Source organism: Lampetra planeri, chromosome 41 (genome assembly GCF_965212315.1).
Source record: "Lampetra planeri chromosome 41, kcLamPlan1.2.h2, whole genome shotgun sequence".
Lineage (NCBI taxonomy): Eukaryota > Metazoa > Chordata > Hyperoartia > Petromyzontiformes > Petromyzontidae > Lampetra > Lampetra planeri.
The window spans coordinates 2,147,028-2,163,291 of NC_136147.1; the positions used below are offsets into that span (position 1 = coordinate 2,147,028).

Below are 16,264 nucleotides of genomic sequence, written 5' to 3' on the forward strand. Positions count from 1 at the left end.
AATTAAATACGGCTATTTGCTTGTTAATTTATTTTCAGCTACAATATGCAGCTGCTGGGGAGAACTGTGGTGCAGCGGTTAACAGACTACGTTATGAACTCGGCCCCGCAATTCACTGACCCAAACAACGGACCCGCGGCCTCCGATCAGCACGGTTGGCTACATACGGTGCGAAAGAAATTCAACGTACATATGTAGATATACGTCAAACGACCAGGAGTGGATTGACAAAGGACTGTGAAGAGATAAAGGCGTCACCATTAACCTGGGAGGAGATTGTTGGCTGGAGCGAGAGACCGGGAGTAATAACTTCTCCGCCGGTGCTATGGGTGCCAGTGATCCACTCAAGATGCATCTGCCTTGAATAATAAACAAATTAACCAGGCTCGCCTGCCGTGGGCGGGAATGTCAAAAGTGCTGTGAATTATCATTATTATTTATTATTTCCAGCAGCAGCTGCTGTCGTCAGGTCTTGGCTCACGGCTTGAGCGAGACTGTGACCGAGGAATAGTCATTGTAACTTACAATGAAGCAACGGGCGTAGATCCTGCCAAGCGAAGCAGCGCCACTATTAAGGAACGCTCATAACTTCAATCATGCCATCTGTGTCACGTCGCAAGAAAGACGGCTCCATTCGCAACTCTCGCAGCAGGCAGTACAATACCCACAATAATAGCCATCTCCATTCACGGGAGGGGCATATCCCTCCGCAAGACATGCAAAGCATATTCACATCACACCAAAACAAAATGTTCCATTGTCAGAGCAGGAATAAAGCCAAATTTAAGTAAAAAACTGTAACTTATAGATGTTAATTTTTATCTTGTGCAGTCACTCCTGACCAGGCTGAGGCCATCAACCCATCACGGGTGGCTGAACCCAGATTCAGACCCAGGATCTCAGCGGTGCCAGGCTCAATTTGCCAATCCGGCAGCAGCCTCCGTTCAGTCACCCGGCCACCTCCAGCGTCACTCCTAACGGCACCTCAGGCTTGACCAGAGCGCGCAGGCCCAGAGAGGAGTGCCCGTGCCATCACGCTCACGGCAAACGTGATCGGTTGACGACACGGATCAGTGGCACGGCAGAAAATGCGCGCAAGCAAATCTCGCTCTATCGTGGGGCATCTGGAGCGCAACCGACACGACGCGACGACTGCGTGGCGCCGAGTTGGGCAATGCCACCCAATGCCACCAGTGATTTGCCACCAAAGGTGCCATCGGGTGTTGCTTAGATGCGTCGTGCCCACGCCCCCTGTGTAAGCGTAGCATCATGGGCAGTGGTCGGTCATGTCTTGAGCGGATCGCACTTCACCACAATCGCCCTTTCATTTGCGAGCAGTAAAACGTGCACACTTTTGCCAGTGACTTTGCCAGCGTTCTTAAGATGGCTCGAGCCAGATCCCAGACACCCGTGAGCTACACGGTTTTTGAGCCACAGGCCCAAAGCACAAATAAGCGAGCAACAAACAGTGCTTTTGAAGGTACAAGAGATAAGAGTTCATTAATTTCTTAAATTAAGAAACGTTATGAGAAAATGGGAAGAGAGAAAATAGGAAAAAAAATGATAGGAGGGAATTCCCATGTGGAGCAGTGTGAGGGAAGAAGCAGAAAGAAAAGTGGTGACCTTATGCCGGTATTTAAATCTATTCATGGCTTTGCCCCACCTTGCCTCGCTTCCCTCGTCTCGTTTCATGTCTCCTCCCGCCCTCTCCCCTCTCAATCCCTCCTACTCCTCACCGTTCCCCCACTCTCCTTGCGCACAATCACCGTTTCCGCTCCGTTCCCCTACTTGCCCCCTTACACTGGAACAAACTTCCCCGCCGCATGAAGCAACGAGCACCCTCCCTGTCGAGTCTCCGCTCCTGTCTCAAGACCCACACCGCTACTCCCTGGCCTATCCTTCCCTCCATCCCTAGGTACCCACCAACTGCCCTCCCTATACCCCATCCCTATTCACCGCATCACTACCCTAATTGTACCACTCATAACCCTTGTCAAGCGCCTTGGATCAAAGTGCTATATAAATATACGATAAGACCTGCAGTGTGGTAACTCGGTGAGTGTGTGAGAGAGTGGGTGAGTCAGCTGTTTGTTGTGACCTGCAGTGTCGTGAGTAAACACAGCCTGGTAGAAGACTGAGTTCTCAGTATGGGAAGCGGAATGAAGCAGTAAAGTTGAAACGAACAGTAACTATGGTAGTCACAATATAAGTGTGATAGGGATGCGGTGAGCGAGTGAATCAGGAAGCGCTGGATCGATAATCAATCCGACTGCTTCACTTGGAATTATATCCAGTGCAGTAATGTAGCAACTGGATGCTCCATCGCAGATATGAAAACATTCCAACTAACAGGCCAGGTACATCAACTGTGAGGGAGTGGTCCGCTATCGGAAGGCTGCGAGTTCAAATCCTGGTTGGGAGTCGACTCGGACCATCATTCCTTCCAGGGTCGATAAAATCATTACCACTTTGCAGGCAAGTCAACAGTGGTTATCCTGTGGATGAACTCGCCTCCATCACAGCAGTGTGGAATTTCCACCACAAGCTCAGGCTTGCACACAAGAGATAATGCCCCTTTAAATCAAAGTGAAATCACTTTGACTTTTATTCCACCTTTGGCCGAGTTCGTGCTTTGTCTAGGGGAAATGATCGTTCGGAATTAAACAAGGCTCTGGCACGGAAAGGAAAACCGATTCATCTCCATCGCTACGGCGGCTGGCAGCAGCTCGTCCTCGCTGCTGGGAGCCACCGTCACCAAACTAATTTTCGCACACACACATACGCGCACCTTGCAGGGACACAAACCCCGCCCCCCCCCCCCCCCGTGTTGCCGCAGCAAACGTTGATGCAAGTCGCCGCGCGGCGATCGAGCTGCCTTGTCCAGTGGGTTTATATAATAAGGACGCCGGTGAGCCCTGCGTGGAGAGCCACCGAGTCTCCATCGCGCCGACCGTTGGAGCGGCTTGAAATGTGCGCGACGCACACGGCCAGCTAATGGGCTGGCAAGAGACTTGGACTGAGCGGAGGAGGCCGCTTAATAAAACATGCCGCTTTGAACGGCTTCTGCACGCTCATCTCATCCATGAGTAATGCTCGCTGGCACTGCGCTGTGTGCGTGCGTCGATAATGAATGTAACGCCAACTCGCCGCAATATCTGAACCCGCCATCCAATGTAACATATCGGAACACTAATTGTTTTGTAATTCTTCCCAATGAGACTATTAAGCGCATATCAAAGAGTCTGCTCGATAGAACAAATTGTCCGTGCGCACAGCAGACAAAAACTATTCTGAAGATAAATGACATTCATCTCGCATTCACTTCAAGGCAAGTGCAGAATGATGAAAAACATTCTTTAGATTATTTTTGATTTACATCTGCTTTAAATTTTCATTGATTTTGGGGTAGTGAGAAACAATATTAGACAGGTTAATGAAACATTTAAATGGCACTCAAAGCACAGCAATGAGCTACCACAGCGGTGTAAAGGTGAGCACGCCAAATTTGGTCCTGCATGGCAGTTTAAACAATGCGGCAAGTTTCTTAAACCTCCCTGCTTCTGTCCACAAAGCAGCACATTATTGACCCACCAAAATTAGCCAATCGGCAGGTACGTGGAAGAGTAGGCGATTGCCCTCCAGAGTTTATTCAGGTGAAAGCCCATTAGCCAGCAGTTGCATGGGCAAGCAATTGCAGGACTGCATCTCTACCTTTTGACTGCAAAGCGAGAGCAAAGGCTGTTTGTGCGTTTGCTCCAGCCATTAAGTGCATTCGTTACCTACGTTCAACTGGAAGTGGTTACCAGTTCCTGACTTTCAGAACTGGTAACCAATTCTAAAATCGGTAACCGGATGTTGTTCAACAACCATACCTCTTACCAAGTGTGGAATTGGATAGAGGATTTCTGCAGTCAGCTTCAACATCCAGCCTGCTGCAGACTCGCGCACGCTGCGCTGAGCACCAGGGGATCCTGGGTATAATTCAGCCATGACCATGGGGGGGGGGTGGGTCTCTACAAACCAGCAATCACCTCTGGCCCTTAAATCCCCAGTAGATGTGGGCAGGCGTGTGGGTAGGAGTGTTGGAAGAAGAAAAGTAAAGGGTATGTTGGCAATTTAGGTCAATTACAAAAAAAAAAATTCCCGTTGAAATAAGTTTCCCTCTAAAACTATTTTCAACAAAGTGAAAATGGGGCGCCGCTGTAGCGAGATGTTAACTCCCTCACCCGGTAGTCAGGAGGTCATGGGTTCAATCCCCACCTTGATGCCTGTATATTTGGAGTTTGCACGTCTCTCTCCCCGTGGTTTTCCCTCCATATTTAGAATCACATGCGTTTAGAGTATGTGGCTGCTATAAATGCCCACGTGAGAAGCCACTTCTTTGAGATATCCTTTATGGCCAGGTGGCTTCTGAGAAAAAGCTCTATAGCTCAGTGGGCCTTAGCGAGTAAAATAAACATAGTTTCATGGAATAGGCCGTTTCAAAACATTGGCAGTGGGAACCGTGTGAATAAATGCGATAATGAACGGTCGGGAACGCCTTCATGAATATATTTATTCTTAATAATTACACTTGTTTACCAGGAAAGCCTCGCTGAGGGGGGTGATGTTGCTACGTGTAATCCCAACTGAGTAGTTGGCAGGTAACTTTTGAGCATTGGGATGTTTGGCCAATTCCAATTATATTAAATTTTGGGTTTTTTTTAAATATATTGAAAAAAATAACTGGAGAACCTTGGGGAAACCCACGAAGAACAGGAGGAGAATGAATAACTACATGCAGAGAGATGTCTGGGTCGAGAATTAAGTCCAGGAACTTCATGCTATGAGGCACAAGTGTGACCACTGTGCCGCCCTGCCACCATAAATAAAAAATGGATCACAGTAATCATGCCCTATAAAATGCCCTGTAAAAATGAAGCATATGCCCTATAAAAAAAAAAGTATTTTACTGGGAACCAGAGATTGACGAAGGAGTTGACAGTTTCATAGGGCTGAACGATTGCACCATCAAGAATTAACGTGTTCGTCGCATTCCGTTTTTCAAAATTTACTTGGAATGGTATTTCCCAAATAATTACGTGATGTAAATTTCCCAATTTGCTTGACATTAAATCTTTGGATCAAAGAGTGACCTTTTCGCAGTGGGATTAACAGCAGATTCCCATCGACCCTGCTCTTTCTGACGATTCACTCGGCACGCATCCCGAGGCCCGGCATTCTGGAAGACCAACGTTCACGATGCAATGAGCACGGAGTACTGCCACCGTGCCACGGCGATGAAATAATCATGGCCCCATGCGATAGTCGCGAATCTATTTGAAAAAAACCAAACCGACCGCAGTCATGAGTCAAAAAGTTGGACTCTTGGATGCGATGCACGAGGAAGGTCCGTCAAGGTCCAGAAATCCATAGGCCTCACTACAAACATAAACCTACAGTTGATCATCGATTATCCAGCATGCAATTATCCGGCTTTCAACATTATCCGGCGGTCCGGGGGCGATCCAGTGAAAACCGGCAAAAACGCTCCAAAGGCTGTACCAGTCCGGCGATCGGCACCATGTGCGTGACAAAAAAAGTAGGTATACTTGATTTTAGTGTAAAATATTATACACAAGACATTACAAACAACTTCAACAATGCAAATACTGCACGTATACACATTTTTCGTGAATAATAACTACAGCAATAAAAAAAAACTCTTATAATGCCATCTGGCGAAAAGTGCGTGTAATTCGGCATTCACCGAAGCACAGGTTTAAAGGCTGCATCAGTCTGGAGATTGTCAAACACATGTTGTTAAAACAAGAACTAGTGCTTATCATTACCCCATGCAGAGTCTTCGAGATTGGAGTGTTAAATACTGTACGGTAAATACAGTAACTTTTTTACAGAAACCTTTTCACTTTTGTCTATTTGTATGTTTATTTATCCCATTTTCATACAGTCAACAAATTAAAAACACAAAAATGCTATGCCTATACAAAAATAAGCGATTTTTTTTGCATGTGATTATCTGTCGTTTTTGAAAATCCAGCACCCCCTTACCCCCGTGCCCCGAAGCTGCCGAATAATCGATGTTCTACCTTTCTTCTGTCATTCGGTCGTGTAAAAAACTCTGGAAGCAATCACGCAAAGGTTCACTCGCAAAGGTCACAATGTTGCACGTGTGCTTCAAAGGGAATCCACATGCATTGAACTTCAGAGAAGCTCTCTGCTTGCCCGGGGGGGGGGGGTGACGGGAGTCTTCGTCTTTTAAGAACAATACAATCCCTTCTCGGAGGATAATTCGGGCATAGCTCATCCAATAAAAACATAACCTTTGGAAAGTCTCTCGAGCCCAAAGGAGTAGAAGTGGTAACGGCAAGGCATGCAGTGCCACCTGCTGGCGTTTAACTGGAAATGCTGCACACACGTTTCGGTACCGCGAGGCGAAAGAAAGATTACACGGCAGGCTAAATATGAATGGCCTTCAAACAACGCAAAAAATCTATGCAATTGTTCCGCTTAAGGATTAAGCGTCCGATATCGTCAGATCTCGGAAGCAAAGCCAGTTTGTGCCTCGACAGCGATTGGGACGGGTAATTAACGTGCACGCCAGGCTATCGCTGCGAGCCGTGGATTCGTGCCACCTAACTTGGTGGCAATAGCAATAACACATCACACGACGTGACCTTAACACGACCTCCTGCAAGCTGTCAATAAAGTCAAGTGCAATCTATTTCAGAGGAACACAATCAAATGGCAATTAAACTTCCAGGCGTGTTGGCACACGCTTGTAGCCCTGCGTTCGGGAGACTTGTCAAACTCAGCTGGCATCAATGTGGCCTCGATGTGGCAGTACAGCAAGTGGACATATTTTTCATATTTGCCATAGTCACTGAGTGCCGGCTCGAAGGCCCAAACTGTTGAACGGCCAGCAAAAAGTAATAAATCATAATTAAATAAATTGATGGAACACGATAAAAAATATTGACTAAATTGAGACTTTGCTGTTTAGAAGCACCACGTCACAATTCACAATTGCACGGCGATCGCCCAGCAGGGAACGCACACCACTGCCCCGGCACGCACGCACGCACCCACACACATAAACGCACCTGAGGGATTCGGAGAGCGGTGTGAGCGTGCCGTCGCCGCGCTCCAGCACGCGGAAGAAGTTCAGCTGGTCTCCCTCCCGGAACACGAGCAGCGTCACCTGCTTGTTCGCCGGCAACTTGTCCAGGATCTCCTCGCGGTTCTCCTCCATGTAGTCAGCCATCTCGCGCACCGCTGGGTCCTCCACCGCCACTGCGCCATACACGCGGCCGTCATTATCACTGAAGGTGTGCCGAGACTCGCACCCCCCCCCCCAGTGGCCGTCCACCATAGGCACCGACGATCCAGGCGCCCAGTGAGCGATTTACGTGTTGTGAAGAATGGCCGGTGACTGAAACGTCGCCTATTATAGATTTTTTTTTTTTGCTACTGTGCGACAGCTGCGATATATGGAAGAGGTTGGAAAGCGTTGGTGAAGGGTGTGGGTGGTGGCATAAATGGCTTAGGCCATGATGATATCTTGAATCCACCACGGATGCAATTGTGGCACCGAGGATGGCCTGCTCTAATTGTAATTCCCAAGAGTAGTGTGAAAACAAAAAACGATTGGACTAAATCATCCATGAGCCCAAATAAAAATGAAAAAAAACCCATAAAACTCACCACCTCTATCACTAGCAAATGTGTAAGAGAGCTCTCCAAGTGACATCTTGGACTCATTTACAGCAGTAGAGCTTGTTTAACATCCAGTCATGGTTAAACTAACACCGCCTCATTGTTAGGCAATGTATTATTGGTGATACCATCGCTGTGTAAAGACAGTGACCAATTACAAAAAAAAATAGACTGTTGGCAATGTTGAACAAGTACAAACAAGGCCCTCCTAGCTTTGTCATTAACACCACCATATACTACGTGACCAAGTCAGCCAGGATCTGCCTGATCTCATGATGGTTGAAACCTGGAGAGTGCTTGTACAATGAATCTTAAAATTGGCTGCAAAAACTTACGTGTTAAGCAACATTAACGGCTACAGTGTGTTTTATTTAGCAACTCAGCACATTCCAACATAAAAAAATAAAAATCAGTTCCTACTGGCCACATTTATTTAACCCCGATAATGTGGGTGCCTCCGCACGTATATTACGCTGCAGGCGCCACCCACTAGCCCCGCCTCGCAGAGCGAGCGCCGAATTAGCGGCGAGCGCCACCCTCCCCCCCCCCCCGGCTTGGCACGGCAACAAGCGACAAGGTCTGCTGCCCTCGGCTCGGCATTTCTGTGCTCACTGACCTTTGCGCGTGTTGATAGGTCCTCCCCTCATGGCTAGTACCAGCTTGATGGTGCAGCCATGCGTAATGCTAGGAACACACGGAGGAAAAGCGCGAAGTCATTTTACCAACACATCAGACCAAATCCCGGCACCCCCTCCCTCGCCCCCTGAGCCACTGAGCAGCAGGAGGGCGGCCAGCACTGTCAACAGATTTACTGCTCGCGTTTGTAAACAAGGTCCCCAAGCAAGGTTAGAGAGGCAGGGAGCCATAATCCACAGCATAGCCACGGGGATTTACACTTTAGCCTCGGAGTGTCAGAGTTAACACGTCATCAGTTTACACGAGAAATTTAAAAATATATGCGATGCATTATGTATGGTCAAACAAACAACTGTGGTGAAGTATGCTTAAACAAACATCCATGAGCGGTACGGCATTGGGATTTCTTTGATCGCCAAAGCGTTGAAAAATATTGTTATGATTAATCATATCAGGCAACAAGCCCCTGTACGCCCGATGACAACTTGTTTGTGTACAAGGTGGACACAACCCAAAGCACCTGACACAATTCCTTATTTTGCTGGACATCTGTGAATAAGAGCTTCATAACTCATCGGATTCCTCCAGTATAAATTAAAATTCTGATTCAGATTGAGATGTGACACCTGCTTTTCAAAATGTACAGTGCACAACTAAAAAATCTTAGAAGGTTTGTTGTCAATCCACTGCTGGATAAGAACATCCCTATGCCTGCGTACTGCCCTCTACTGTTCACGAATATTGCACGGTAATACATATTTATTCAGTAATAACACTGTAACAATTTTATTTTGCTCCTGGGTAGTAAGTGTTGTTTCCTAACTACTTATGCCTCAAAAGTACAGAAAATGGCTATTATTCCCCACAAACTTTGCTTTTGTGACCAGGACAGTGATATTTTGAATTGTACTTATTTTCAATGAGAACACGGGTGAATATGTCTTTTCGTTCACATAAAGTCAGAAAACAACATATTTATAAAAATGTACATGTATTTTTACTAAGGTAATACAAAAATTACTACAAAAGATTTAGACACCAAGGCGCACGACCACAGGCGGGACTGGCCACAGCGGACTGAGTTCTCTGTGGGGAAGAACAACGTCAAGTGGGAGCCACAGGTGGACCCCCGGAAGGTGCTGATGCCACCACTGCACATCAAATTGGGCCTTATGAAACAATTTGTCAGAGCTGTAGATAAGGAGTCGGCAGCCTTCAAGTACCTTCAAGATTTCTTCCCTAAGCTGTCTGAGGAAAAGGTCAAAGCCGGTGTCTTCGTCAGACCACAGATAAAGAAGATCGTGGAGTGGAATGAATTCCCCAAGAAGCTCACTTGTAAGAAGAAAGCGGCTTGGAACAGCTTTGTCGAAGTGGTTCGTGGCTTCCTCGGCAATCACAAGGCCGAAAACTACGTGGAGCTGGTTGAGACTCTGGTGAAGAACTACGGCACAATGGGCTACAGGATGTCCCTCAAAGTCCATATCCTTGATGCTCATCTTGATAAATTCAAGAACATGGGAGCGTACTCGAAGGAGCAAGGCGAGCGCTTCTACCAGGATAGACTGGACTTTGAACGCCGCTACCAAGAACAGCATAACGAGAACATGATGGGAGACGACATTTGGGGGCTGATTCGTGAAGGTGATTTACAGTATAATCGTAAATCTCGAAAAACTACTCACTTCTAAATCTTTTGTAGGAATTTTATTACTTTAGCATAAATACATGTAATTTTTTTTATACATGTTGCTTTTTTCTGACTTGAATGAAAAGACACAAATTCGCCGGTTTTCTCATTGAAAATAGGTAAATTTCAAAATATCACTATCCTGGTCACAAAAGCAAAGTTTGTGGGAAATAATAGCCATTTTCTGTACTTTTGAGGCATAAGCAATTAGGAAATAACACTTACTACCCAGGAACAAAACATGTTTTTGTTGGTGTTATTAGATGTGATTGGCAATGGCACTCCATGTAAACAATGGGACCAATTTTTATTTAACTTAAAAAGCCGAATGATAAAAAGCTAATTTGTATAGAACCATTAACACACAGAACTGTATTATATGAATCCTTTGTATACAATTCATAATTATTGGGATTTTTAATAAACATATTGAAAACGAAGTTTATATGAATCTTAATTTGACTATTACAAAATATTTTACGCTGGTTCCATGAAACTTCTTAACATTAAATTGTTTATATTTTAACTCTGCTTCGTGTATTTCATTTATTTTAAGTAGGCTTTAGATTAAAGCCGGGGGGGGTTAGTAACTCAGTCGTTAGCACACTGAACTATTAATCAGAGTTCAATTCTCAGCCATGGCTAACATCAAAGGCCTTCGCGATCCAACACTAAATCTTGACTTAATGCTTTCGTGACTGCAGGAATTCATATTCTTTAGGTCTTTCGGTAAAGTTACGCAGATAGGTTCAAAGAAAATAACAAAAACTACGACGTTCCGATCGCAACACAAGCGTTCGTCATCAGGAAAAGTCACGGTTAACATTAGAGGCCAACACAAGCGGTCGTCCTGATGACCGATCGAAACGTCATAGTTTTTGTTATTTTCTTTGAACCTATCTACGTAACTTACCGAAAGACCCAAAGAATATGCATCCCACACTAACCAGTTTGATAAAGTGCGATCAACCAAATGTGCACGAGCGCGATGGCATGGGGGAGGCTCGCAACCAACAGTGCATTGATAAAGGCAGTGAAAATTATAATTGGATATCTCGAGCCAGAATTTATTTATATCAAACCAATTACCTCTGCGCCACCCCGTCAACCCAGGGTGAAGCAGTGGTAATACTCGTGGCCTTACAGCAAGGAGTGCCCGGCTCGAATTTCAACTCGCACACCTTTTCTCTGCGGAGGTTGTATGTTTCCCCCCTCTTTCGTATTGGTTTCCTGGATTTCCAGTTTAAAACATCATACAATGTAACTGGTATTGGCCAAAAACATCTCGATGCTGAAAAATAACCTACAAATCACCGAATTGGGATTATACATTGTAACATTGGCCCCTTCCTGTGAAAACTTGGCAGGACCCTCCTTAAAAAGTATTGAGCCTCTGAGGCTTCTCTTGGTCTGCAATTAACCAACAGGTATATAGATGGTGTTAAAAAACTTACTGGTAGTCATGCAAACAGTAGTCATCCTCCAGTTCAATGTTTCTCCAAATCAGATGCTGCTGTGCGATGGGAATGCCTATGACACACACACGTTCACAAAGGTCATTAACATAAGCTACAATAACTATTCCTCCAACACCATCAAAACCACCATCAACAGACAGATATTACTAATGATAATGCCTGGAGATCGACACTTTCATCAATATCACAGACACGGGCACTCTATATGGCTGGCACTGAAGAACATGACGAACCTCAGAAAAGGGGGCCCCCCATCTCGACCAGAACCAGAACACAAACTGTTAGCCGTGAAGAGCGGACCGACAAAATGGCCAATTAAAGTATTTTTCCAATTAATAAAACAAGTAAAGGTGTGGCTTTATTATAGGCTGAAATTAAATTAAAACTAAAACATGAGTAAAAAAAAATCACATGCCACATTCTTTGCAGTCTTACACGATAAATACAATATTAAGTATGCTACTAATGGTTCAATCAATGGCCCTTCTTGACAGCGGAATTATTGGTCGATATCTAACAATGTATATTATAAATACAGGCCTCACTTAACAGTCGATCCTCACTTAACAGTGAAGCCTCACTTGGTCTCAATTTTTTGCTAGGAGGGCTCAGAATTGAGTTTTTTTTTAAACAATAGCAATATGCGAGGCCACCGACGAAACCCCACCATCTTGCGGCTCAAGTTTCACAAATGCACGTGAGCCACAAAACCCACGCGTTCCATCACAGGTTGACGCACACACACACACTCATTGTATCCATATTATCAGCATCAACCCATTAAATACAACACATTGAAGCTTCAAACGTTTTAGTGCAAGTCAGTTAGGAAGGTGCCATTTGGAGGCACGGATAAGAGACTTGGAATAATGTCGTCACGAGTCAGAAGTGTATTACTCGAGTAAAGGCAAATTAACTACACAAATCTTGCCTGCAGATAAACATGGCATAATGTGAGAGAGGTTTCAGGAACTGAAGGGGAAAACGAACAGAAGTGATACGACCAAGTGGGGTTACATGGTGTAGATACGTGGTCACGGAGACGGAAGAAAAGGGAGTGCTTTCAATTACCGAGACGAGGCCCTGGTGGTGGTGAGGAATCTGAGGCTTAGTTCGGACTTAGCGGGGATTTCTAATCATGTATGCTCAACAAAGATGGGGCCGTGTACTTCTACGGTGTGGGCATGTGGAAGGGCCACGATTAGAAGAATTATCCAAGGGAGGTGAAATCCTGAGTGAGATTGAAGAATGCGGTGGAATGAAACACGAGGACAGCGTATGCGACTCAATAGGCCGCAAAAAAAGTTCATGCTTAAAGACAATCCTAGCAGCCCATGCGGTAATGGGACTGTTTGGTGTGGAAGCAAGTACCTTCTAGTCGCTGTATCTTGGCCTTGACAGACATGACGCTCTCGAAGGGCGAGACGCGGATTTCGAAAAACGTCCCGGTGAGGGTCTCGATGAGCACCTCCATTGTCTCGTAGAAGGGGAACCTGTAGCTCACGTACGGGCTCTCCTCGCTGTTGTAATAGGGCGGCTCCCGCTTGTCCATGGCGGCAGAAACACGAGGATAAACACAGGCTGCCACTGGGCCTCCCCTGTGCAACCCGCAACACTCCGGGATAAAGAAATGATCGGGGGGGCCGGGCTCTAAAGAACTGTGAGCGTGCCACGGGGAGTCGGACGTCCCAAGAACTGGGGATTAGTTAACGACAAGGGCTCTCTGGAGATTCTGGCGGGGACTTCTTTATACTCCGCTCCACGGGGCCCGGTACGGGAGGTACCCGGGGTGGAACCCCACTAAGCCACCGCTCAGAGACGCGTGTCGATCGCGGAGAACACGACCCCGGTACTCCAGCTCCGAGCTCCGGGGATACCCCACGCGTCTGGCTCCGAGCCCAAGACACAAGCGGTTGCCGAGGCGAACGAGTGAAGAGACGCGCCTCCCGAAGGAGGCCACCGCATCGAGGCCTGGCGCTGCTGGATGATGCCTCGCCGAGACGCCGCTCGCCTAGATTCGAGGCCGGCAGACGCGTGCCCCGCCCGGCGGAGTTGACCAGGCGATGGCGGGTCTCCTCAAAGTGGACGCGGCCCTTATTTATAAACGACGAGAACGGCGCGCGTGCCGACACGGGCCCCCCGGCGCCCGACTGAGTTTGTCCGCGTGAAGAGCGAAGAGCGGAGAGCGGCTCGCCTCGTTTCGTTGACTGATGGATCGCCGCTCACCGCCGCACTCTGTTGGGCCGCTCTGTACCGCCGTTCGCCTCCATCACGGTGACCCGGATGTTCCCTTCATGGTCATCAGCAGCAGCATCATCACTAACAACAATAGCCACGTGACCACGCCGAACCTGCACCCCGCGTGCGCTGGCACCAAAATGGGTGGCAAGTTTCATCGCCATACACACAAATGAAAACAACTAAATTAATAAATCACGACGTTTCGGAGGTAACTTACTACAGCGACTTTGGCTGTAACGGTTCCACCTGAAGACGGAAGCTTGTGTTGCCTCCGAAACGTCGTGATTTAATGTAGTTTTCATTTATTTTATTTTATACCTACGTGACTTGACCGAAAAAACCAGAGTATGAATCCTTGCAGTCACGAAAGCTTCAAATCTAGAATTAAGTTTCATCGACATACACACAAATAAATAGCTTTTTTTAATTATTGCTGTATGTTTCACAACTGATGATTGCTTGTGTTGCAATCGAAACGCTGTGATAATTTTTTTTGTTATTTCCCTTCTATGTGACTTTACCGAAAGAACCAAGCATATAAATACATAGCTGTGAACCCATACGGTTTAGCCCCGTATTCTTGTACAGGGAAATTGAGTGTTGAGGTCCATACGGCGTACAGCCGTTTCAATACGGGCAAAAAATGTGTTTGTATCTGTTTGTGTTTTCCCTTGTGATGGGACTTTTGTAGGATGAATGTTGAGATTTATAATGGCACGGGGTGACCAATAAGGTCTGAATTGGTCTGTAATAAGGTAGGCAGTGAGAAGGAGTTAACAGGTATGCAGAGGGCACCTTTTGCACCGACATCGGTAAACTCCACACCACACGCACACACAATGTACAGAATAAGTGCTTTGCACTGAAACGAGTGCGCAACATAAGAGGTTTTTTTTGTGGGATCCCAGTTTGGCACTGTACAGTAATTACGTCTCCAGTAAACATGGAACGTTCCAATGTTGTGCCAACGTTCCATGTTTACTTTTCAACATGGAATGGGCATTCCAGAATTAGCTTGCGATATTCAGTGCTTTTTCAATGGTGTGTTTTATTTTGATTTAAAGCTTTCGTGACTGCAGGGATTAATATTCTTGGTTCTTTCGGTAAAGTCACGTAGAAGGGAAATAATAAAATAATAAAAATATTAAACAATTAAATTCTCACGACGTTTCGACTGCAACATAAGCAAGCATCATCAGGTGTGTTTTATTGTTTGTTTTTAAATATACATATGAATCAATATAAATTACATGATAAGCTGAAAATCTGGTGGACTGGAGGTCTTTATGGAAATACCTGAGGTTTGTTAAGAAACGGATTATGGATACAGGGACTCCTCTACTTACGAACATTCAACTTACGAACTTTCAGAGATACGAACAAACCTGTCCGTATGGCCAGTTGCCCGTTCAGACCGATAGTCGTAAGTTCAACCGCCACGCAATAGATCTACATCTGCAGAACATGAAGAACAAATGGCATCTACATCTGCAGAACGTGAAGAACCAGTGGCATCTACATCTGCAGAAGGTGAAGAACCAGTGGCATCTTCATCTGCAGAACTTGAAAAACCAGTGACATCTACATCCGTAGTAGATGATACAGCTTTTAAAGCCATTCAACGTGTTTCGTGTACACGCCGTACAACGTGTTTGAAATCGACAGGAGTAAAGTTGGGACTTACGAACACATCGACTTACGAACAGACCTCTGGAACCGAACTCGTTCGTAAGTAGAGGAGTCCCTGTATACCGGGGGGTTACGTCACTTCCCAATCCCTCCACCCCTCCCACACACCCAAAGCTAAGGCCCGCCCCCCTTTAAACCTCATGGCCCTGCTCCGTACGACGCCGTCCAATCACAGAGCGGCAGGACGTCGCCATTTGGTGGCCACGCCCACTGTTGCCAGGGTAACGGCCAACGGCAGCCGGCGCGTGTAGGAGTGGAAATTCAAATCTGGAATGAGTGGAAATTATTTATTGATATGAAGCTTTCGTGACTGCAAAAATCTATACTCTTTGGTTCTTTCGGTAAAGTCACCTAGGTAGAAACCACCTTGGTTGTCCCACCTGATGACGATTGCTTGTGTTGCGATCGAAACGTCGTGATCTATTATTTTTTCTAACTACGTGACTTTACCGAAAGAACTAAAGAGTATGAAAATTATATTCTTGGTTCTTTTGGTAAAGTCACGTAGAAGGAAAATAATAAAATAATACAAATAAATAATACAATTATCACGACGCTTCGATTGCAACACAAGCAATCATCATCAGGTGTGTTTTTTATATTTTATTATTTCCCTTCTACGTGACTTTACCGAAATAACCAAGAATATAAATCCCTGCAGTCACGAAAGCTTTAAATCAAATTTATGTAAAAAAATGTTTAGTTTTTTTTATTGATTATTTACCGTTGCTATACTTTGCACTCCTATCGATTTTTTTTGTATCGTTTGCTGCAACGTTCTGACCCACCCCGACTGGAACGTCTGTGAAAAAGAGCT

At 45.8% G+C, this 16,264-nt stretch overlaps 1 protein-coding gene across 1 annotated transcript in view; it reads right to left on the bottom strand.

The window, feature by feature from the left end:
* LOC144732059 (AN1-type zinc finger protein 4-like) overlaps positions 1-13,839 on the bottom strand; it is a 33,585-nt gene extending 19,746 nt beyond the window's left edge. Inside the window, exons 1-4 of the mRNA XM_078613291.1 lie at positions 12,889-13,839; positions 11,494-11,569; positions 8,333-8,400; positions 7,104-7,293 (exon numbers count right to left, since the gene is read on the bottom strand). Coding sequence (XP_078469417.1) covers positions 7,104-7,293; positions 8,333-8,400; positions 11,494-11,569; positions 12,889-13,069 — 515 coding nt within the window. The 5' untranslated portion in view covers positions 13,070-13,839. The remainder of the gene's footprint in view (positions 1-7,103; positions 7,294-8,332; positions 8,401-11,493; positions 11,570-12,888) is intronic.
* Positions 13,840-16,264: the final 2,425 nt, after the last annotated feature.